The sequence below is a fragment of the Hermetia illucens genome, chromosome 4 (assembly GCF_905115235.1).
Source record: "Hermetia illucens chromosome 4, iHerIll2.2.curated.20191125, whole genome shotgun sequence".
NCBI lineage: Eukaryota > Metazoa > Arthropoda > Insecta > Diptera > Stratiomyidae > Hermetia > Hermetia illucens.
Genome location: NC_051852.1, coordinates 40,258,356 through 40,282,199, shown reverse-complemented (window position 1 = coordinate 40,282,199; position 23,844 = coordinate 40,258,356). Strand labels below are relative to the sequence as shown.

At 38.5% G+C, this 23,844-nt stretch overlaps 1 protein-coding gene across 3 annotated transcripts in view; it reads right to left on the bottom strand.

Annotated features, from left to right (window-relative positions):
* The window catches only part of LOC119655560 (carboxypeptidase D), a 150,469-nt gene that overhangs the window by 93,965 nt on the left and 32,660 nt on the right, over positions 1–23,844 (bottom strand). The window contains exon 1 of one of the 3 annotated variants that reach the window (XM_038061483.1): positions 11,919–12,863. The exons of the other annotated variants lie outside the window; for them this stretch is intronic. Within the exon in view, the coding sequence (XP_037917411.1) occupies positions 11,919–12,461 (543 nt within the window). The 5' untranslated portion in view covers positions 12,462–12,863. Of the gene's footprint in view, positions 1–11,918; positions 12,864–23,844 lie in introns of those variants that run through there. 3 annotated transcript variants of the gene reach the window in all.

Sequence of the window (23,844 nt, the reverse complement as noted above, 5' to 3'; positions counted from 1 at the left end):
ACTCGGCTTTTCAAAAATCAATGAAATCCTGGATTCATTTCTTCTGATGAGGCAAATTTTGAGATTTACTGTTGATCGACTTAACTTTCTTAGCCGTATGAGTCACCTGTGATGAGACATGGGTTCAAGTCTATACGTAAGAATCCAAATAGGCGGCAAAAAAGAGTGATGATTGAGATATAAAACTGCATTAATAAAGGCTAACTTGGGTGCTTGCGCAAGAACGAGGGGTCCATGGACCACAACGGTGGAAGTACATTGCTTCTAAACTGGTTTGACCTGCCATCAAATGGATGATGAACTTAAGAATCCCCCGAGGTTATGACAGGAGAGATTTTTAGAAATCACATTAGCTGCGACACCGATGCAACTTCTGAATTCAATTTTATGTTTACTTGTTCACCTTTTGTAAAACTGTTTGGGAGCTAATTGTCATCATGTCAATGGATATAATCATATCTGGTAAGAGTTCAATTGATAGTATATTATGGTAGCAAATATATTTTTAAGCGAAAATCGCGTTTTCTGACTTTCCTAACAGAAAACTCGACAGCGTTACCTGGGGAAACTAGATGATCGAGCCATGAATTACAGCTGTCATCGCAAAATGACTTTTTTTGAAGACGTCTCGGGAGATTTGCTGCCAACGGTTTAAATTTAAATATTTTTCACAGCAATTATTCTTAACATGTTATTTTATAATATTCTAAAATTTTCATCTAATATCCATTGCTCGTATCTTGTGAAAAAATGTTTAAGAAGTGCCTTTTTTCCACCGTACAAACCGTACTCCTCTAAGAAAAGTATGATAGGTAAATTTGACATGATGGGAATAGACGGCTTGTTAATATTAAACACAAATTTTATGATCGAAATGAAATGACAGGAGAGTAATAGCGATCTTTTGGCAAGGCAAGCAGAAATCTTTCGCTCTCTAGAAACAATGGTATGGATGTCAAAACTGTCAAGAACTTTTTGACTTGCTAAGAAAATTTATGACTGTAAACCGTCTCTTAGAGGCCGCATGCCAGCAATTCAATATAAATTAACAACCAGAGCAACTTCTGAGTAAACCGAGAAAGGTCCTAACTTAGAAATGAAGTAAGGACGTACAACGAACCAGCGAGGGGAAAGCTTTCAGTGATCACATGCATGATTTTGTCTGTACTAATCTTTAGAGGGATGAAGAGAAGACTGGAATTTTCAGACGTCTTGCCACCTGGATCTAATGGAACTATTTGAACAAAAAAGTATCCTTTATAAATTGGTGCACCTTCTATTTTGTTTTAAAAAACATTTTGAACAGCATGAACGAGTTGGTAGATGTTTGCTTAGCTTAGACGGCAATACTGATATCATGTGCCTATCTAGAAACTGCACACATGCTCTCCAGTCATTGGATAGGAGCTTCTTTCGACCACTTGAAGTATATTTTAATGAGTAAGCCCAAACATGGATGCGAAATTATAGCAATCGAAAGACACGTCTCAAAGCTGCAAGTGTTAGAAATGCTATCAGGAGCTTCAGAGCTTCCGGAATTTTTCCATTTGACTGGAATTCTTTACCTTTACCCTACATATTGAAAAATGATGCTATTATGTTGTGTGAAGTGCAGACAGATGTTTATGCTTATATTAGACATTAGATAGGTAAATGTCTGTATCTTTACCAGACAAATCTGTTTGTCTGCCTCAGACAAATGTGTGCATCTGAATTGGACCTTGCGATTCACACAGAACGCACATGAATTGCACATTCCCATTCACAGAGTGCACATATGTATGTTTCTGAATTTTTTCCCCTAACATAACTTTTCTGAAGGAGATTTAAATTTATACACGACACTAAATTTATTAAACTGCTCAGTTTCGAACGGAGCTACCAATTATTGCATATCTAATCGACTTCTGGACTACCGAAAACTGTGTCTGATGAAATTAACACATAATAAGACTCATTTTCTAATCTCTGGAAGGTAATCTTATGATTAAATGTAAACAGTCTTCCACCATTTTCTAACTACTCTCTGGAAGCACTCTTCCTTTTTGAAGTTCCATCTATGGATTCACGTGAAGTAAAGCATTAATTAAAATAAAAGGCGTATTTCGAGAGTTAAATCCTCTCCTCACAGATGCTGTAAAATATGGATTACACTTCTCTAAATTACGCCTTTCGAGCAAAAGAAAAACAATATTTTGACATTTGACCGAAATGGCTCACCTAAACATAATACCGTTTCTAATGAAAATTTGACAAGTCATTAGAATTCCCCCCCTCCCCCCAAGAGGCTTGACAACAAATTAATAAACTTTTTGGAGATTAAAAAGGAAGTACATAACATCGAAAACCGAAGCTAAAATAGGCAGGATTCTGAACACTCCTAGTGCTCTCACTAGATTATCTACTCCGAGCTCCGCAGTACCATCTATAAGATATTCTCCACTATCTTGCTAGGCCGGATAGCCCCATACGCCCAGAACATCATTGGCCCATACCAAAGAGGCTTCACTCCAGGCAAATCAGCAACAGATCAGATTTTCTCTCTGCGGCAGGCGATGGAAAAACTGTTGGAATATGGACAACAGTTGCACCATCTGTTCATCGACTTTAAAGCCGCCTATGATAGCATAGCCAGGGTAAAACTGTACACGGCCATGAGGGAATTCGGTATCCCGACGAAATTAATAAGACTGACTAGGCTGACCCTGACCAATGTGCGAGGCCAGATAAAAGCAGCAGGATCACTCTCAAGACCATTTGACATCAACAACGGTCTACGACAAGGGGATGCGCTATCATGCGTCCTCTTTAACCTGGCCCTCGAGAAGGTGATCCGTGATGCTGAGGTGAATGCAAGAGGTACGATCCTCTTCAAGTCCACCCAACTACTGGCCTATGCTGACGATATCGACATCATGGGAAGAACCACCCGAGACGTTCAAACTGCCTTCATCCAGATCGAGCAGGCGGCGCGAGATCTTGGGCTGCACATCAATGAAGGCAAGACAAAATACATGGTGGCAACGTCAGCACCGAAGACGAATCAACCAACAACATCAAACCGCACTGGTCAAACACAAGCACGAACAAGAATAAGGATAGGGGAATACAACTTTGAGACCGTTGACAATTTCTCCTATCTAGGGTCGAAAATCACAACCGATAACAACTACGATGATGAAATCCGCGCACGGTTGTTGTCAGCCAACAGAGCCTACTTCAGCTTACAAAGACTGTTCCGCTCGAAACGTCTCACCATAGGGTCAAAGCTCTTACTGTACAAGACTATGATCTTGCCAGTCCTCATGTATTCCTCGGAAACTTGGGTTCTTAGCAAGAAAAATTGCGAACTCTTGGCCGCGTTCGAGAGAAGAATCCTCCGAAGAATTTTTGGCCCCCTACATGAGGATGGACGATTCCGTAGCCTACACAATGACGAAATCTATGAGCGATACCATGACCGTCCGGTTGTGGATAAAATCCGGCTCAATAGGTTACGGTGGGCGGGTCACTTAATCCGTATGGATGAAGATGATCCCACCCGGAAAGTCTATAAGGGCAATATCTATGGTAGGAAAAGAAGACGAGGCAGACCCTGCCTAAGATGGAGCGATGGCGTGGGCCAGGACGCCAGACAGCTTTTAGGGATATCGAATTGGTGGACCTCGGCGCAAAACCGGGATGTCTGGAGTTCCTTATTAAGGCAGGCCTAGACCGGATACCGGTTGTTGCGCCGTTGATGATGATGATGATGAGCTCCGCAATAAAGTAAAAAGTTAACCTACACTCAAGAGAGACGTACCAATATATGTAAATATTTTTTGGCTTGGAAAACACTTCAAGAGCTATCAATGTTACTTCTTTGCTTGATATTTTTCGAATGCTTATGCCTCCTGTTCACTCCCCCGAGGAGCACAGGACATGCAGATAATATCTATCTTGTTTTTTTTGCCTCTATTGGTTCATTATCACAAGTCTACAGTAGGCGTACAAACACAAATACAAAACAAGCATCCGGCCGACATTAGGATTCGAACTTGAGGCATAATGGATGTTCATAAATTACTTCGGTCCTCCTATTGTCAAACGATTACTTGGTCCATGCGGAATTATTAAGTCCATCACTTATACTCATTAAAATCAGAACAAATAAAAGAATAAAAAATAAAAACAAAAAAAGGGGGGGAACATATACATATCGGTCATGAAACAAAATTATCTAAAACCGCTAAACTAGTCTGTACTGTACTACTGTAATAAAAGAAAAACTATGTTATCTATTGAACCCATTTCCTCGATTAGCTAAATGCGCTAATTTAATTAACACTTGAAAGCAATACCCAAGTACTAAAAAGTAACCCTGGAAAATAGGCCTCTGCAAACTTGTGTGTCTATTTCGAACGTTAAGTAATGTTCGCGCTAAAATGTGCAGAGACAGTTTTGATATGTACAAAACAACAGCTGAGACATACACTTTCGTAACGTTGTACGAAACACCAATAGCCAAAAACGGAAACTGAATATTAATTTCCAAAATAATGCAAAAAATAATTTGGTAACTGGAGCAATATGTTATATATTATGTCACATTAATCATGCATGCATTTTTCGGCATTCGAATCGTAATCTGTTACGAATGTTAAAAACGAATGCATATCTCTTTGAATTTGCTATCTATTTAAGGTGATTTTTTTCAGAATAACATAAATAGCTAAAATGTCTTGTCCATGGACTTGTATGCAATCTTGCGAGGAATGTTTCCTATTTAAAATCACACGAATGCTGACATTCCATTTGTGATTCCATCAATGAATTTATCGAAAACAATGAATATTTGGATGACTGCACTATCTTTATAAGTACGCGAATCTTACATCAGCCGACATCAAACTGCAATATGCCAATGCAACCAACAAATGGGCTGAAGGTTATTATTATGAATAAACTTTGAAAAAGATATTTTGATTGATATGTCTACGCTTTAACAGTTGGTTATGGTGATGTTTGAATTAAGACCACTGTTATTCAGTTGTTTATTGAAACTGCGATTTAATAGATGGAAGAATTTATCGAAATTACGAAAATTTCATATCATACAATAATTTGTTCTCTTTTGAACATTCTGCTAGATACGCGGAATTCTGATAGAGACAATATCCAAGTTTTGTCATAATTGATTCATTGTATGATGCTTTATTAGGGTGCTTTGCACACGCAAGCGTAAAGTTACAGGAATTGACAATTTTCCAAAAAGATACTACTGTAAGCCAAGCGACGCTAACAAAGCCGCCTGATATTCAGATGTTAAGCGAACCAGGCAATTCTGCTGCCATTCCCACAAATACCCACTGAAATTTTGCGGTTTAAGCTTTTCCTCTGGGGCAATCAATAACTTTTTCAGCAGCATCATTGAAACTTCTGCTGGGCGCCCTTCCCACTTATACTGTAAGATCAATCACGACTAGGAATAGAGGGAATACCGCACTGAAGCCAGATACGTCAAAATGATAAAACTTGTTTAGGTCAATGACAGCGGGTAGCGTTCAGCTTATAACTGATGTCCGCATTTTGTTCCCTTCAAACCTGAGTTTTCTTTCGCCAAAAGAAAACCTCCCGTATTATTTATGGAGAGAGAAAATCAAAAAATTGTTGCGATTAGAGAACCTGCATAACCGCTGATTAACAATAGGAAGAAGATAAAAAGCCGGAATAATCTTTTGAAATCAGCTGCAAAATCTCTATGCATACATATATAGATAGTTAGCTATTACGATCATAGAAATCAGAGTATACTTAAAAAAGTCTGTTTCTCGTACGTGGTGGAATCAAACGAAAATGTTATGCCGTAAGCTGCTATGGCCCGAGTAAACCTTTCGGTTGACTAAGTACTATTCAATCCGTGACATGTTGGCATAATACGTCAGATGTCGTTCAAATACAGCGAAAGACGTTGAGTTCCTATACATAACAACTTTTGTCAACAGGATCTTCAAATTCTTCATGCTTTAAAGTACTTTCAGTGATTTTTTCCAAAATTGTCTGAACTTCCAATTGGGCCAATGAGTCTTCTTTTTCTTCAGCCTTTGTCCCGTTCACGAGCGGGATCGGCTCGTCGTGAACAGTTTCGCTATTTTATTCTATCAAATGCCTGATCTGGACGCAATCGCGAGGCTTAATTGGGCCAATGAGTCAGGAAGAAATTAAGCAACACAAAATTAACTGATTTCCCGACAATCCCAGGAAACCGATGTTGATTTGTTGAGATATGCTATACAGTCTCACCGCTCAAGTTTGATAAAGTAATAATGTCGGAGAAACAGCACATTGGGAGAACTAGACTTAATTTGTTTATTCATGACATTAATATAATTTTCTGAAGGCTGCCAAAATCCGAATGGACGTGAGTCAATTTACGAATATCCAAGTTGAAGATTCTTTAACATAAATTAAATTTATAGCGATAGATAATGTTTATGTTTCAAAATTAAAACAGTAAACTAACTAAAATTTCAACAAACGTATATAAATCTAATGAAACTCGAGAGCAGGAAAATGAGTTATATATAATTGCCACAGATACCTAAATGGGACACAGTGCGTCAACCATGCCCACGCTGCATTGCTGATTGCGACATTGCTTTTTCGGAGAAATTTGTCATCATCCTCCACTGTTCTACGACAAGTATTGTAGTTGCAGGGAGATCCATTCGTCGATCATCCTAAGAAAGTGGGTTCTATCGCATAGCATAATTAGCAATGCAATTGTCACAATTTCTTAATGTGTAACTTACCCACTACTACTTCCGTTGTCTGATAAACACGTCCACGGGTATGCAGACCAAATTCTTCATTGGTTATTGTCTTAGACCAGAATACCCCAACCGGACGATTCAGGTATGAATGGATGGGGCGGTCTTTTTCATATACATATTACTCTCATATACTATTAGCATAGAGCCTTTGAAGTTTTGCCCAAATAGAAATAATGCGATGACCAGTCATCTCCTATCTAGGGTTGAAAATCACAACCGATAACAGCTACGATGATGAAATCCGTGCACGGTTGTTGTCAGCCAACAGAGCCTATTTCAGCTTACAAAAACTGTTCCGCTCGAAACGTCTCACCATAGGGTCAAAGCTCTTACTGTACAAGACAATGATCTTGCCAGTCCTCATGTATTCCTCGGAAACTTGGGTTCTTAGCAAGAAAAATTGCGAACTCTTGGTCGCGTTCAAGAGAAGAATCCTCCGAAAAATGTTTGGCCCCCTACATGGGGATGGACGATTCCGTAGTCTACACAATGACGAAATCTATGAGCGATACCATGACCGCCCGGTTGTGGATAAAATCCGGCTCAATAGGTTACGGTGGGCGGGTCACTTAATCCGTATGGATGAAGATGATCCCACCCGGAAAGTCTATAAGGGCAATATCTATGGTAGGAAAAGAAGACGAGGCAGACCCTGCCTAAGATGGAGCGATGGCGTGGGCCAGGACGCCAGACAGCTTTTAAGGATATCGAATTGGTGGACCTCGGCGCAAAACCGGGATGTCTGGAGTTCCTTATTAAGGCAGGCCTAGACCGGATACCGGTTGTTGCGCCGTTGATGATGAGTCATCTGAGAACTATGTTTTTGTTGGTATTTATTTTCAGTCCAACTCTGGTTGCCTCCTTCTCTAAATTCAAAGCTATTTGCCTAGGATAACTGATTAATTGAATGAGAGACTACATAGCGTAATCGAAGCTTATGAAGAAAGAGGGCATAGTTCATTGAACCCGTCCATGTCCTTCCGCCAAGGGAGCATGCGCTAACGAGACGAAAAGATACAACCCGCGTTCGACTTCAAATTCCCTTGAGATTTTACCCGGATTACATAGTTGAAAATTTAACCGAGATCTATGAAGAGCAGATGGAGCGGTTATCTATACTCCGTAGCCTGCTCCAAAATTATCCCCAGGATGTTAATGTAGTCAGCACAGGAGGATCTAGAGCGGAAGCCGACCTGCTCTTTGTCGACCAAACTTACGAAGTGTTCCATGATGCGTTCCAGGATGATTAAAGCTTATATCTTCTCGGCCGCAAGGAGCACACAAATACCCGCCCAGCGAAACAAATTACCTCGTTAGAGGATCAGAAGAGGATCGAGATCACGTCGGGCTAACGCAGGGATCCATCCTAAAGTCGAACCTCTGGAACACTTAATACGATAGTTTGCTAAGATTCGACATGCCAGAAGAGTCACAACTGGTCGGTTATGCAGTCTCTGAACCGGCCGTGATGGTGATCACAAGAGTGATTCCCGTTGTCCTTTTTGTTAAGGAACGTAAAGCCATATAGCAAGTGCAAGGGAGGTTGTTTGTGAAGAACGACAACGTACATTAAATTATTGGCAACTCTCTTGGTAAAATGAGACAAGAGGCAGGTGGACTGCGCGGCTCATTGACAACTTAGGTCGATGGCTGAACCAGATGCATGGTTAGACTGAATATTTCTTTATCCAGCTCCTAAGTGGGCATAGAGGCTTTCAGTCTTACCTGCGCAAAATTGGGAAAGATGATCTCCTGAATGTGTTTTGCAATGGGGTTATAGATGACACCCATCACCTTTTCTCGTGGAAGGTGGGATGGGATTCCTCAACAACATTATTTAAACACAGAGGATTTCTCACCAGACAACGTCGGGGTGATGTTGAGAATCGTTGACAAGTGGAGTCGTGTTGCGCATTACGTTCGGATTCTTCTTGCTGTAAAAAGAATGGAGCTCGATCGGTGGAGGGGCCGGATGGTAGGGGGTTCCTTGAACTTACAGTTTTCTTCCTCGCCTCCTCTCCCGTTGTTGAAAAGAATTCCTTGATTTGAAGGCTCCCCAAGGCGGGAGAGTTCGGAGGCTAGCCCGAAGTAAGGTGACAAACGGTTTCATGCTAACTCTTTGACCATGGGGAGGTGTTTAGTTGGTAGCCCCACGGCATACCGTTCCGGGAGTCCAAAACTTTGTGCGGTTCACCTACCCTATCCCAAAAAGAAAAAAAAAATCCAAACCAAAACGGCATGTCGACACGGCAAAATGAATATATTTATAATGCCGTAAATGAGAGCAAAATCCAGACATCGTGGACACTTTTCCATCGTTGCCGGCGCAATTGATCACTTTGCATCACGTGTATGAACAAAAATGTCTCTATTTTATTCAGAATTCCTGTTAGGTAGAAAGATCTCTATATATGATTATCAAATACGAATTTAATGAGCGAAGAAAAAAATGTCATTAGATGTTTCAAAATAAGTGACTGAGAAGAAAAAACAGCAGCAAATATTATCTCCAGAATGTAACGCACTGGAGAAGGGAACAGTTGGTTACCGAAATATAGTGTTCACAAACAAGAAAAAATCTTTGACCCAAAAATGAAACAAGCATTCCTTTTCTCCAAAATTGGAATATTACCGCGGTAATAACACCGCATTAGTTTGCAGTAAACAGAATATGATGCTGGCATTTATTACCGCGATAAAATATTGAGGATGGGCAGATTGATCAATAGGCGAGCAACCTCCGTAGAGCTGTCATGGTATTTCTGAACAAGCTATCGCCGCATTATGCAAGTTCATGTTGAGGACACTTCTGCGGAATGTCACTTGGATGCGTGTGAATCTGAACGGAACAACAATAAACAATGGCCGCCAATTTCCAAAAGTTATATAGTCATTGTGTAGATTTTACCTAGCAATGAGTCAAAATGTTATGCTAATCAAATCGGCTTTTTAACTAAGGAATCATTTTTAGTTATTAAATGAGAAATCACGGAAGAAAATAAATACTGAAATCATAGAAATGTTTGCCTTTTTATTTATAGACATTAGTGGAAATATTACAGTATTACAAATCATGAAAAAACGGATCAAGGATATTCTGCATCAATCTTCTGTACAGAAATTCGGGAGGACTAACCTCTGATGTTACCTGAAAACTTCGGGTCTTCATCAAATTTTACCTAGGACTTGTCTAGAACTCATTGTCTAAGCTTAACCTGAACCAAGTTATATGCAGAACAGGTAAGGCAATAACTATGGTAGAAAAAGAAGACGCGGCAGACCCTGCCTAAGATGGAGCGATGGCGTAGGTCAGGACGCCAGACAGCTTTTAGGGATATCGAATTGGTGGACCTCCGCACAAAACCGGGATGTTTGGAGTTCCTTATTAAGGCAGGATGAGGTAGGTAAATGGGCGGATATAGATGATTCGCATTGATAAAAAGCTGGAAGAGCTGAGGATATGACACATTAGGAAGGAGCGCCAATTTTGCTAATATAATCCCACCTCATAAGTTTCATTAATTTATGGAATTTAGCTAAGAAAAGGAGTGACTATAGAAAATGAAAGATTACACTACATCTTCCAGGAATTTTCCAGAAAATTCTTAAAACTTCCCTTCAAATTCAGCATATGAAAACAAGGCTATTCACAATTCACTTCTACAGCTTGCTGTAAAACTTATTCGAAAAATGGCTAAATTGCATATTAATGAGGGTTTTGGTTTTTCCACAAATATATTCACCACAATAAAATATGTTGTTGTTGGCGTAGGAAATTTTCCCAGCCCTAGAACGAAAATCTTTATGTTAAATTATCTGAAAATTTTAAAAATCAGTTAAAATTCAAATCAATTGGTATAAAATTGAATTCAGCTACGTCTGTTTAGCAGCTGGAAATTATCTCAATATTGAAAAAGAATATCTTCTCTATGCTTTGTTCTTTGAAAATTTGCATACATGAGGAAAACGGCGACTTTAAATTGGCGAATATCCAAAATGAAAATTATTCATTTCTGTTCAAGTTCGCATAATGCCAAATTAGTGCCATTTTTCGCGGAACATTGGAAAAATAGTCTTTCAACGAAACTTGTCATTATAGGATATATAAGCACAAAAACGCATCAAGGTCTTAAATCAAGGACGTTATAAGACGAAAAAAAAAACAATCGTTTTTAAACTAGTTCTCAACAACTGACGCAATCACAAGGATCGAATAAATTAAATAGATCAGCATTCCGAAATCGAACGTCCAATCAACTGTGAATACATACCAATTATCTATTATAATTCGGATTCGAATCTTTTCATTTGATTCTAAAAAGGCAAAATTTAGTTTTTACCGGTTTCAGACGTGTAACAAGGAAAACTGTTTGCGGCTAAGAGAATAGACAGAAGCCAAATATAGTTACAGCTTCCAAGGGATAGTGTGCGGTTTTGATATTCAGGAAATTTCCTGAAGACTTATATAAAACTTAAAATGAGAAATGCATCGTTTTAGGTACATAATATACAAATCCATCTGCTTTCAAAAACAACTTCAAATGTCATCAAAACGACTTTTGGCGAATGGCTAAACAACAGCATTTATAACAAACTCTATAACAGGGATCATCATCAGACGAAAAGCGCACAAAATAACACAAGATTATTCAATGACAGTCACCTGCTCTAGATGTTTATATCCTAGCCACAATAGTCTCTAAGATTTAAAATACTATCACTTTTTTTCTTTCATTTCTGGAAATTGCACGAGGTGTTCACTGTATATAATACTACGAAACCAGTTAAACATCTTTTTGTCATGAGACTGATATCAGGAAAAACATGCATGACGATAAAATAATAATGAGATGGACCGTTCCAGATTGCGGTTTTGCATAATTTTGGCTAGCCCCAAAGATACCGATATCAAAGTTGATTTTGAAAAATCAAATTAATTCAACAGACCAATATTCAATTTGTCCCTTCTCTAGTTTTATATACTATATAAGAATATCCACATTATGCTTTGGCATAAAGTTGATTTTAAATTTAAATACTGTCCAAACATTCTCGAGAACCATATTCGCGGTAAAAAAATACGAATTTAGATTTATTATATCTTACCACTGATCGGGCATATCCATCTGGATTCATAGTTGGTAGCAAGTAAATGTCTGTTGTGTCGACAAGTTTCGTAACTTCTGGATCCTTTCCATAATTATTCAACAGGTACATGGCCATGAATAGGATCAATTCGCGTCCAACTGGTTCATCTCCATGCATGTTTCCGATGAACTTGAACATGGGTACCAGTAGTCCACGTTGCTGGGTGTTTGCGCTAATTTCTAAGGCAAACATCCTTCTTCCTTCGAGCGACGTCCCAATAAAATGAACCTTTGCCCTGTTAGGGAATTTCTGTTCCAACTGGAATAATATTTCCTCGACTTGCTCATTACTGCGATAGAAGGTATTTATCAGGAAGGATTCATCTAGGGCTGCTCTAAATTTCGGGCTCAACGCCGACGAACTGTAAAGCGACTCCGATGAAATTTGTCCGCCACTTTGGAAATTACTAACTCCATTCTTCGTTGTGAAAGTGTACGTTGAATATGATTGAAGCGACGAAAGTAAGCCGACGATCATAAATATTACGTTCATTGTAGACATTTTATTTTAATAAACAGATCCTAGATACATTCGACTAAATATTTCTCGATAGCTACTGCTGTTGCTTTACACTCCACCGTCTTAGATTCGGGATTTAGATAGTCCAGTTCTAATTTGTATATCTTTTTCGTTAATACACTAAACCGAACTAACTTCAAGTAAAGCACTAGTGAGCGGAACGCCTCCAATATAAATTTGCTTCAAGAAAGGAGCGGTGTGTCCGAAAGACCACCTATCTATCTACGGAAAATCAACTAGTTCACGCAATTCGAAATCCAATACATTGGACCGATATTATCGTGTGGTGAGACACTTTTTCCGCCAGCTACTCTTTTGTCTATATGTATCTATTAAATATCACTGCTTATTCGATGGCGGTAACTTTTCCGTTTGATAGAACTTCATTTTCGAGACTTCGAGGAAGCCTCATGGGCCATGAAAGCTCAGGCACTATGTGGATACTCTAGTGGGGCTTCATAATTGGGAGTAGGGGGTTGCGTAGATTGATTTAATTATTTGTTCCGACTCAATGTTCCGCCAACTTTACCATCATCATCGTCACCACCAGCAGAGTTACCATTCACTTCTTCATCGTCGTGGTGAGCGAGCGACATCATCATAATAACGTAATCAAAAAAGATACACATCGGCAAGCGACACTCTGGGGGTGGAGGTATGCTTACTAGCATTGCCTGGAGTTAACATGCAAGAAGCAAGCTTTAACGTCACCGATACTAGGCGACAATTTGTTGAACTAGTTTTAATAGTTGTTGGGATGTTTTTCGATCGAAAATGATATGTGCATTATATGATAGTGTAAACAGATACGTTCTTGGAAATTTGATTACTTTCACTCAAGCTAATTTATCGATATTTTGATGAGATAAAGTAGCAGGCGGGAGGTAAGATTCAATATGAATGGAGCGACGTAAAGTGTATTTTTTTGATAACATGAATGAATGGCATATTGTTGAGATTGGGACAATATCGTGTTGCATTGTAGGAAAGGTTTAGGCTGAAATCGACAAGCATAGTTGTGATGAATGACCATAAAAAGGAAGAAGGATAAAATAAAGCATATGAGCTTTTTTTTAAAATTCTATTTTCATTCTTTTAGGACATGAGGCTTTCTTGAGGGTCCCTGGCGAATATACGATTTCTGAGACTTTAAAAAAATCCTGAGGCTATTAAGCCTCCTTGTCTAAAGTGACTTTTAATAACGACGTCTAGCTCACTGGTATTGACTGGGTCAAATACGGAATAATTTTCACCCAAGCTCAGGCGCACGAACTTTCTCCAGAAGGTGCTACTGGTGGGAGTAGTACGACGGTAGTTAGCTGGCTGCTGGTTCCCTTCGACTACGTAATATAAATTCGTACGTACCTGTTCACCCATTTTGTTGACCATAGATCATAGTCTATTATTTCATGTTGTTATTTTTTAACATTTCATTTTAAATGAGACTATGATTCAGCTTTCTTATTATCACACGAAATGCTGTACAAACGGTAAGCATACAGCACCATGACAAGCCCAAAAACAACCACATTTATCCACGACAAATCGGGATTCGACATCGAAGCAACGACGTCGAGAGGCTGACACTCAACCAACTTTAGCACTGCACCAACAAATTCTATTTCATATCAATTATATAGAATTGGACAGAGAAATCAGCTACATTTTCAAAATACAGTATATGAAAAGATGGATGATGTAGCCACGTTACGATACGATACGGTTTGGTTTCGTTTAATAAACTTGCATTACGAGTGCATGAGCCATTCGACGTTGTGCGAAGCACAGCACTGATTGAAAAATTCCTGATATCCGATTGCGGTTGACCACCAGTCTCCTGAATCTCCCAACAACCAACGAGGTACTTAAAGTCACCCGTACATCAGGATAAGTAATCTGACTGATGATTAATGTACGAACTGCCAACAATAAACCTCTTCGTCGCAAACTTTAGGAAAACAACGAACAACAGTAATGGGTCTTCTAATGTGAAAGAAACAGCACGATATAGACGGGCGAACATATAAAGTCCGGAATTCACAACAAGGAGACATAGTTGGGTTATCATGAAGGTCCTTGCAGCGAACGCGCAATACACAAGAAGAAAGTCGATAGCAGCAACGTAAAAATGCCATCAGTTTTCGGCAAAAGTCAGAAAAAATCCTATTTTCATCCATTATTTGATTATAATCGACAAACTTTGCGATCTATGGGATTTAAAAAAAAATATAAGTTTTTAGTGCCAACAAAACGCAAGAAATGATTCGGCAAAGAAATTCGATGAGACGAAAATGGCAACGTTGCCACTGCCCTTGCCTTCGTCTGAAACTGAACCATCTCAGTGCACTGATCCAGCGCAAACTATTCTTATTGCGAAATTCGAGATGAAACGTTTTGTTATCTAATTTTGAGAAAGGATCGAACAAGTTTTGGAAGATTTACATGACCATTAAAAAATCGTGTGTCCAGATAGCTGAGTGGTTAGAGCACAAGGCTGTCGTACGGAAGGTCGCGGTTCAAACCTCGTTGGTGGCAGTGTGATTTGTATCGTGATTTGACGTCGGATACCAGTCGACTTAGCTGTGAATGAGTACCTGAGTCAAATCAGGGTAATAATCTCGGGCGAGCGCAATGCTGACCACATTGCCTCCTACAGTGTACTCTAGTGTACCGTTACGGTCTTGAATGAAGTGCTCTAACACACTTCAAGGACCTGATCCAATATGAATTGTCGCGCTAACGATTATTATTATTATTATAAAAAAACCAAAAGCAAACCAATCCCATCTCTAAGATGAAAATCAAAGCAAAACTAATAATCAGTGATTTGGAAAAGCCTGAACCTGAGCTGTAGCTGGACCGCCAAACACCTAGGTAACGATCGGTTAGTTGAAAATACTATTCAAATACTAACAAAGAGTACACCATTATCTCTTGGTTCACTGTGCAAACTGTAGGAGCTATACGGAATACTATAAAATTTGAATAATAGAATAAAATCCGGATATGACAAAATTGCAGTTTTTGTTCTAAAAAACATGTCAAGAAGAGCAATTGCCTTTCTGGCCTCCATTTTAAACTCCTATCTCAAGCTTTCATACTTCCCGGCGGTTTGGAAAACGAGGATCATCACCCTGATAGTCAAAGGGGCGAACAAAACTGATCCGAAAAACTATGGTCCAATAAGTCTGTTTCCCATAATGAGTAAACTTTTCAAAAAAAATACTAGCCTCAAAACTGCAGCAGCACTCAGTAATCAACAAAATTATCCCGGATTTTCAGTTGTTTCCAACCTGGATTTTCTACTACCCGCCAGCTTTTCAGAGGAACTAGTGACATCCCCCAAGATCTTCTTATTCTTCTTTTAATCATCAAATCCTTCCTTGCGAATGGTCCGTTTAGCGTGAAGGTAAATGTAACATTTCTCGTGAAAGAGAACTTCCAGCAGGTATGCCACAAGGCTCTTGCTTAAGTCCGATTCTCTTCAACATATTCACAGCAGACATGCCAGAAACACCATCATGTCAACTGGCAGGTTTCACTGACTATACTGAATAAACTTTATAAAAATTTCTTTTGATGGCGTATTGAGATCAACGTTTCTAAAACCAGATAAATTTTTTTCATTAGAAAAATAAAAAAAACAAACTTGCCAGGAAAGAGTCTGAATTTCATTGGTACAAGCATTCTCTGGAGTTCCTTCATCGACTATTTAGGCTTAACCCTTGATAAGAAGCTTACATACAAAAATCATGTAGAAAATATCTTACTGAAAGTCTCAAAGTGCGTACATTCTTTATATTTGCTTATCGGTAGGAAATTTCATCTTCCCCAATCGAACAAATTGTTATTATATAAAACTACTGCCCTACCAACTGTCACTTACGCTGCCTTAGTATGGCATCACTGCGCAGAGTCACATCGTAAAGCTTGAAATCGGTCAAAACAAATGCTTGAAATTCATTTTCAACAACCCTTGGTTCCGCCAATCATCTTCATCTTATTGCTAACATTGCCAAAATTTTCAAGGTACTTTAGCGAAATTAATACCAGCTTTCGTCCAATCAACACGTTCATAACGCCTTCTCTATAGTTCTAATACCTATTTAGGATGACCTGTTAGGATAAGATCATCAAGTTTAAATCTAAGCTAGTGATGAGGTTGATAAACAAGTTTTTTCTTTTGCTCAGAGTTTTCCTTGTCAGTACAATATAGATTAAATCCTTCAGCAATAAGCTGAAATGTAGATCAAAAGTGCATAGGTTCGAAATCCTGATCTTTGAAATCATTATCTAAGATTGTCTACCTGGTTTATACTGAATAAAAATATTAATAAAATACAAAAAAAAACCGCATCAGTCTGGAAAGTTTGAAGCTAATCCAATAATTATCAACAAATTTGTAGATAGTCAGTTTGCTATTTCAAAATTTAAATTGAAAAATGTTAATATATCTGCTGTCTCCTTGAACAATATCAACATGGCATAACTCTAACCAATGTTTCATCCTTTCACCAGGAATCTTGTTTTTAAATAGAATGATGCGTAATCGTGTAGGCTAGGCCTTTTAGTAGATAATGAAGCACCTGGAAGCGAATCCATAAGAGCGAAGGTGAAGGGAACATATACAACTGCTCCTACTCTGGTGTACCTTGGAAATCAACTCGAAGGATTTTAACAAATTATGGCTGGGATGGGGAAACCAAACAGTGAACATAGGTACTTCGGTACGATACAAGTTCACACAGTTTGCGATGGTGAGGTCTAAGGTATATAGTAGATCTAAGATACTTGAGTGTCGCGCAAAGGTTATGCTATAGTTTTTATTTCATTGAGAAAGGTGTATAATTTCCTATGCCACGCAACGGAATTGAACGGTCCTAGAAAGGCTAGCCAATGGGTGCCATAGAATTGCGTGGTCCATAATATGCAAGGAGGAATATGAGCTTCGCAAGAGGAAGGAGAGGAGAGAAGGAGAAAATTGGAACATATGGCCAGAAGCCGAGAGTGAAGGAGCCTAGACAGGGTTGGTTTATAATATCTATTATTTTTCGCAATTTTCCTTCAAATGATCTTAGTCGTTTGACATGCTACACCATTTCCGAAGAACCCTGTGAAGTGGAAATGTAGAGATTATCGTTGGTTGGAGATAGATGCTTCTATGCATCTCAACCGTTCGTCTTCGTGCTATTTAATCTAGCCCGTTGTCAGCGAACTGACTTAACACCAAAAGGGAATATCTTTCCATCTAAATCTTTGCAAGTATCAATGAAAACTTTAAAATTTGGCGTTTTCAACCTCAACCTAGGAGGATAGAATTGGGCAAATAATGATTGTCAACAAATCCTACTATTCAATTCTATAGAGAATGAAGAGCAAACAAGTATACAAGAAAATAAGCTCTGAATTTATAAAATAAGGAATAAAAAATGTGTTACTTTGCGAGGAGTGCACTTTGACGCAAGCCTCGGGAAGTCGACTGAATGCAAATTTCTGCAAAAATTGGGTCTGTTATACACAAAGAAACAGCGACGGCAATAACTCTGAAAGCACACACATACGTCTATGGTTTCCATTTATTCCTTGGTGGAGAATAAACCACACCTACACGACATCGTCTGCGGCTGACTAAAATGCGTTCCAGCTCCCCGTTGAAGTTCCCGAGATGCCCACACTCCTCTTCTACTATTTTGTGCCAAATAATCTTGGGTGACTCACTCCTTGACTATCTCGGAAGAGTGCATACCACTATATGGCTTATCCAGCAATGCAATTTTTGCCCGTCTTTAATGTGTGACCTATCCATTGCCACCTCCGGCTTCAGATCACATCGGGTATGGTTGACAGCCCCGTACACTTCCTTCGAAATTGTATCAGAGTACACTAGTCTGATGATACATCGCCGGCAGGTGTTCATGAAGGTTTGGACCCTTCGAGTAACAGTACGGGTCACTTTCCATGTGCTACTCCGATATCCCAACACAGAAAGAACACTCGTATGGAACAATCTCAACTTTATCTTGGTGTTGCGATAACTACATTTCCAGATTTCTGACAAGGCAGCGAAACTGGATCGAACGTTGTTTATGCGTCGGACAGTGCCAGTTCGATGCCTCCGTTGACAAAAACCACGCTTCTCAGATATACAAAAATAATCGACGCTTTCGATGCTCTGCCCATTAATTGGTGTTTACCTTCAGTCCAATTGTAGTTGCCTCTGTCACCAAGACCAGATCCGTTTGGTTATAATCCAGGAAACAAAGCAAACCTGGCCCACTTAGAATTAGCTGCTTATCGAATCAATCATCTTCAAAATTCATCGAGCTTAGGACTGCGAGAGTCGACGAAAAAGTACGCTACTAAGGAAGAAGCTGAATAGAGTAATAAGAAGCAGGTTGCATAGAGGGCGCCAAAGCAAAAGACTAATCCGGAGCGAAATCTCGAACTACGTAATTAACAAGTCTTCAACGAGTTTCACGAGGATATGAAGCTTCTAAATAAGGATAGGCATTGTGCCGTAGAACCTCATTTTCCTGCCGACAATTTTGTTACAAGGAGAAATCAAATTTATACTGAACGACTTGAAAGATGAAATTAGGCACGAAGTATTCAAAGTATTGGCAATTGGCAAATATAAACAGAACAACAACTACAGAGAAACACAACTCATCAGACGGATCGCCTGTTTTTATAGACAAATAATAATATGAAGATCTGGTTATGGAAAAGTTTACGATAGGTATGAACCAATCAAAAGAGCTGGTTCACGGAAGATACACTGTTAAAAATTGCCAGAGGTTGAAGATAGAATCCTGTAATTTAACTCTTAGATCGATAGCGGAAGAAGGCGAGACATTCCATGAGATTGACAGCAGATGAGGATATTTTAAGACTACTTCGGGTTTAGCTATTGGGAATTAGTTCTCCCCAGTAATGAGCGACATTTCAATTTTATCATAGAACAAAGAATGGAGCTGCTTGTGGCGGCTCAAAGCGGAGATATTTTTTAACGATGTTAGAGAAGAGGCAGCTTACTCTTTCTTCTAAGTATGTATACGTCCCATCTCACTGAGTAGGGCTAAATTTTGAAATTTTACTATGATGATATCAAAGGATCCCTACTTTCAGGATCCATAACTATCAGCGAGGGTGGACGCCACATGTTTTCATTGGATTTGAAGATGGGACATCCCTCCTCCCCGGAGTTGAAAATTCAACCTTTACCTCAACCTATTTTATGTGCGATAATTTCAACTTATTTATCTATTAAGGCATAAACATCGAATTGAAAGCTTTCTTTGAAATTTATCTTCTATTTTCCCTTGCTTTGTCATAAACAAGCAATGTGATATTGGCATCAAAGTGCATTTTTTTCGGTAGATATGCTTCAATCGATTTTCTGTGGGAGACCTCGAGACTTTTTCCCGAATTTTCGCAAAAAATGACACTTTTTTGTCAGCACTAAATGATGCGACGTACCTACACAAAAAACTGTTAATATGCGAAATGCGAACATCGAAGGGGCTAATTTATAAGAAGCCTTGATCATTTTTTCATGATTAAAAAAAATATTTTCAAGATGAGCAAATCGCATGGAATGATATGAAGACGAGGTAATTTAACTTATCTTTATGTTGTTCTTAGCTTATCTTAATAGTATTTCGTAATTGAAGATGAAGACATAACTGATTCTTTGAAAAAAGTATTTTAAGGAAATTTAAGAGATAAAATTAATGAATTCACTCTTATCTGGGATGGTGTACGATCTCTGCCTATTCCAGTTTGCGAAATTATGCGTAGCGTCCGATTATATATTCGAATCAAATGCTCCAGTTTGAATACATGAATACCAATTATTCTTAATTATCCATGCTGGTGCGGAATTTCAAAGTGGCTTATCCACTGCACATTCTTCTTGAAGTACATTTTAGGCAACCAAAGCACCTTCAGAGTGACTCAATATATTAATGCATTCGACAACATGGCAAATATGGTAGACAACAGACGGCAACACGCCAGCATGCTATTTTTGCTATTACTGGTTTTTCAGAGTATCTGAATAAAAGCCCACATTAGCGGGTGATAACTAGTTCATAAAAATGAAAGGAGTTTTTTCAGTTCAACTTGATTCCGCTTCTTGAGATTTACAAGTGCACACACCGATATATGAGTATTTCACATCTGCTTATTTATATACTAATATTTGCGACGCGTTTTTAGCTAGTTTTGTTGCTTTGTTCCTACGTAAATCTAAATATCACCTTCCTGCTGATTGACTTTTTGGGCAGAAGATATTGTATCCGAAAGTCAAGTAATTTATATTGTGGCTATGCAGTGACTAAAGGTGTATAGGAGGCTTGTCGCATCCAAGTAGACTCCAGATTTTCAACTGACGTCGCTCGCGAAGAGTGGAATAAACGTCCTTCATCGACCTACTTTCAATCAGTGGAAATTTCTCATGTTTTTGTGGTAAAGCGGGATTAAAGATGAATGATATTTGATATTTGAGTCTCGAAAACATCCCGTTTTAAACAGGTTTATTCTTATATAGAAGATGAGAACAAAGCACAAAGTTGCAAATAGATGAAAAGGACAAATCTAATATGATTGATTTGTATCATAGGCTTGAAAATATGTATAGCTTCGGAATATGTAGTTTTAGAAAGTCAAGAAACTATAATAAAACGAAATAAATATATTGGTATTTTTTCAAAGTGAAAGAAAGGTTACCGATGACATGAAAACGTAATGGTTAGTCATTGTATTTACCGCTACCGGATAGGATATCCCTAAGTAACCTTATTTTTCGTCAAATTTGACATGACTATATCAGAAGATTGGGGAATGCACAAATAACCATCCTAATTGGCCGTAGTCAACTAAGAGAGTAGAACTATTTCAAAAACCTAGAGAAAGTGATGAAATTGACTTTGAAGTGTCCTCTCATCTCCCCTGCCTCAGATTTTCAGCGCCTTTAGTATTCCTATTCTTTCTTGGCATCTTTTGGCTATAAAAATGGAGTGGCTCCAGTACTCTGTTTCGATTTTAGTACCCAATTAGATCTTGGATTGATGCCGATTTTTCTTATTGTTCAGGACAGCAGCTATTAATCACTAGAATCGTCTTTTTACGTGGTCTAATTTGACACTCTTTTATTGATGAACATTTTGGCGGATCAGAACATGGTCTTTAGTTCCACTTTTCATTTATGACTTTTGCAAATCTATAATGTTCCCACCACCATTGCGGAAGTTCCGTTTATATTTGTGTTTCAGCTCAGATGATTAGATTTTTTATAGTAACTAGTCTTAGATGATCTTTTCTGACGATGTTATTCTTGTACCATTCATAGTTAGCGGTTAAATATCTACCACTACTATATCTAGGAATAGAAAACGTCAGTGAGAGATCAATAACTCATCAATAATTTTACTTTCAGTAAAATCTAGAACATGATACACACTGTTCGAACAAAAGGTTTTAAAAATTGCATAACTGCTAATACTCGTAGTGGAAAACTACAATGCCAGCAATCGATTTTTGAGGATTAGCATAAAGAAAGTATATACAGGAATATCTCGACTTAAGACATTGGTTACCAGATAAGGTTCTTCGTTAGAAGCTCTACGCGGACTAATTTCTTCAGATATATTCCTTTCATCTATTTCATTGAGCTCTAATCTTCCCAATCTATCTTTCCTAAATCGCTGTCAGTTTTAAGATGATAATCCAGTTAAAGCAAATTTTACTTTTTTCTAGAAAAAATAGGGGTACTTTGGTCAAAATGAGGGGTTAATGGTGGTCGGTGGAGGGCTGACCTTTCGGCGATATCACGTGTCAAAGGACCATTCTTCTCTAACATTCACCCTACTTTATTACCACTAATTCAACCGGAGGCTTTGCGTACAATTACAGCTTCCGAAGAAAAATTACTGAATCGTTTTCAAATCAATTACACATAAAACAAAGATTTGAAAACATAGATTCGGACACAGTCAACAAGAGAGAGAGAAAAGAATAGCTGCATTTAGGCGATGCCGGCCCTGCACAGCCACCTTCGCCAGTTTTTTTAGGTTTTTTGGATAGTTCGGTCTCATAGTTAGCCGTAACCGATCCGGATGGTTATTTTGTTCATCCCCAACTTCAACGTTCATTACAAAGAACATTAAGAGTCGGCGCCTAAAATTGTACCGTAAGTTGAAACAGAAATGGTTTAAATAAAGATGTGTTCCTCAATTTTTCAGGCGTTGTAAGCAGAAGTATCCTAGCTGAGGTATACCTTTATAAGACACTGTTTGCTACTATTTGCAATACTTTTATATCTTTTGTTGTTCGTTGTTAAGGAAACCAAGATAAGTGAGGTTCATATAATCAAAAAAAAATAAAAAGAAAAAAGGGATGTGCTTTAAGAAGATCAATTTGCCACAATATTTCCAATTTGAATTTGGCTGATATACCCATCGCTGGGTGATATATAGTGAAAACTGAGAGAATAAAAAGTCACACCTGCTGTTGTACGAGTTCAACCATAAAAGAAACTTAATATGCAACAAAACTTGATTTACAAAAATTGTTTATTCGAAGTTAGTGCAAAGAATAATGTTTAACATTGCATCGGACAAGAACTCACAATCGGAAACCTCATAATTGATTGAATCGCTCACTGTCCGAGCGGATTCTACTATATAGCAGTTCCGGGCAACGATAATGCACAACTTAATTTGGACATTAAGGTCACTGCCCTTTAAGGCAATAATTCAAAAGTAAGTATTTATGTATACGTTGATTCCGTGCAGCTAGATTTTCGCACATCAGCCACATCAAGCCAATCTGGGTAGACAAAATATACGCCCCCATTAATGTTAATAGACGCATGCAATTTCTGCTAGGCTTGAACAGAGTTAAATTCCCGCTGCTTAAGATTATCTCCAACTTTTCCCGAGGGAAAAGTAGTCAGCACATTTCTTTTTACATGATACTGTCATAATATTGCAGTTTCAATGTAATATGTGCACATCCATTTGCAGTAAGAAATTGAGCCTTCACAACCTTATATCCATTGATTTTTCAAATTTATCACCAACCATTCTGGTTTTATAGTGGATCCATTGCATGGGCACAGAAACTGCAGGAGGGATTGATTAGTGTGCACATATATCATTATGATCCTTTAAGGCAGTAGGCAATAAAGTGGAAGGGAAAAGTGTTCTGTTGATTTATAAGGGACTTTTTCAAGATCGACATGAATTTGTCAAAGAGCGTTCAATTCCAAATACTACCGGTTACTGTATTTTGAATTTTTGTGCAACGTTTTTAGCAATCGCGAACGCTATTTTTTCACTAAAATTCTATACGTGGGTCCGAA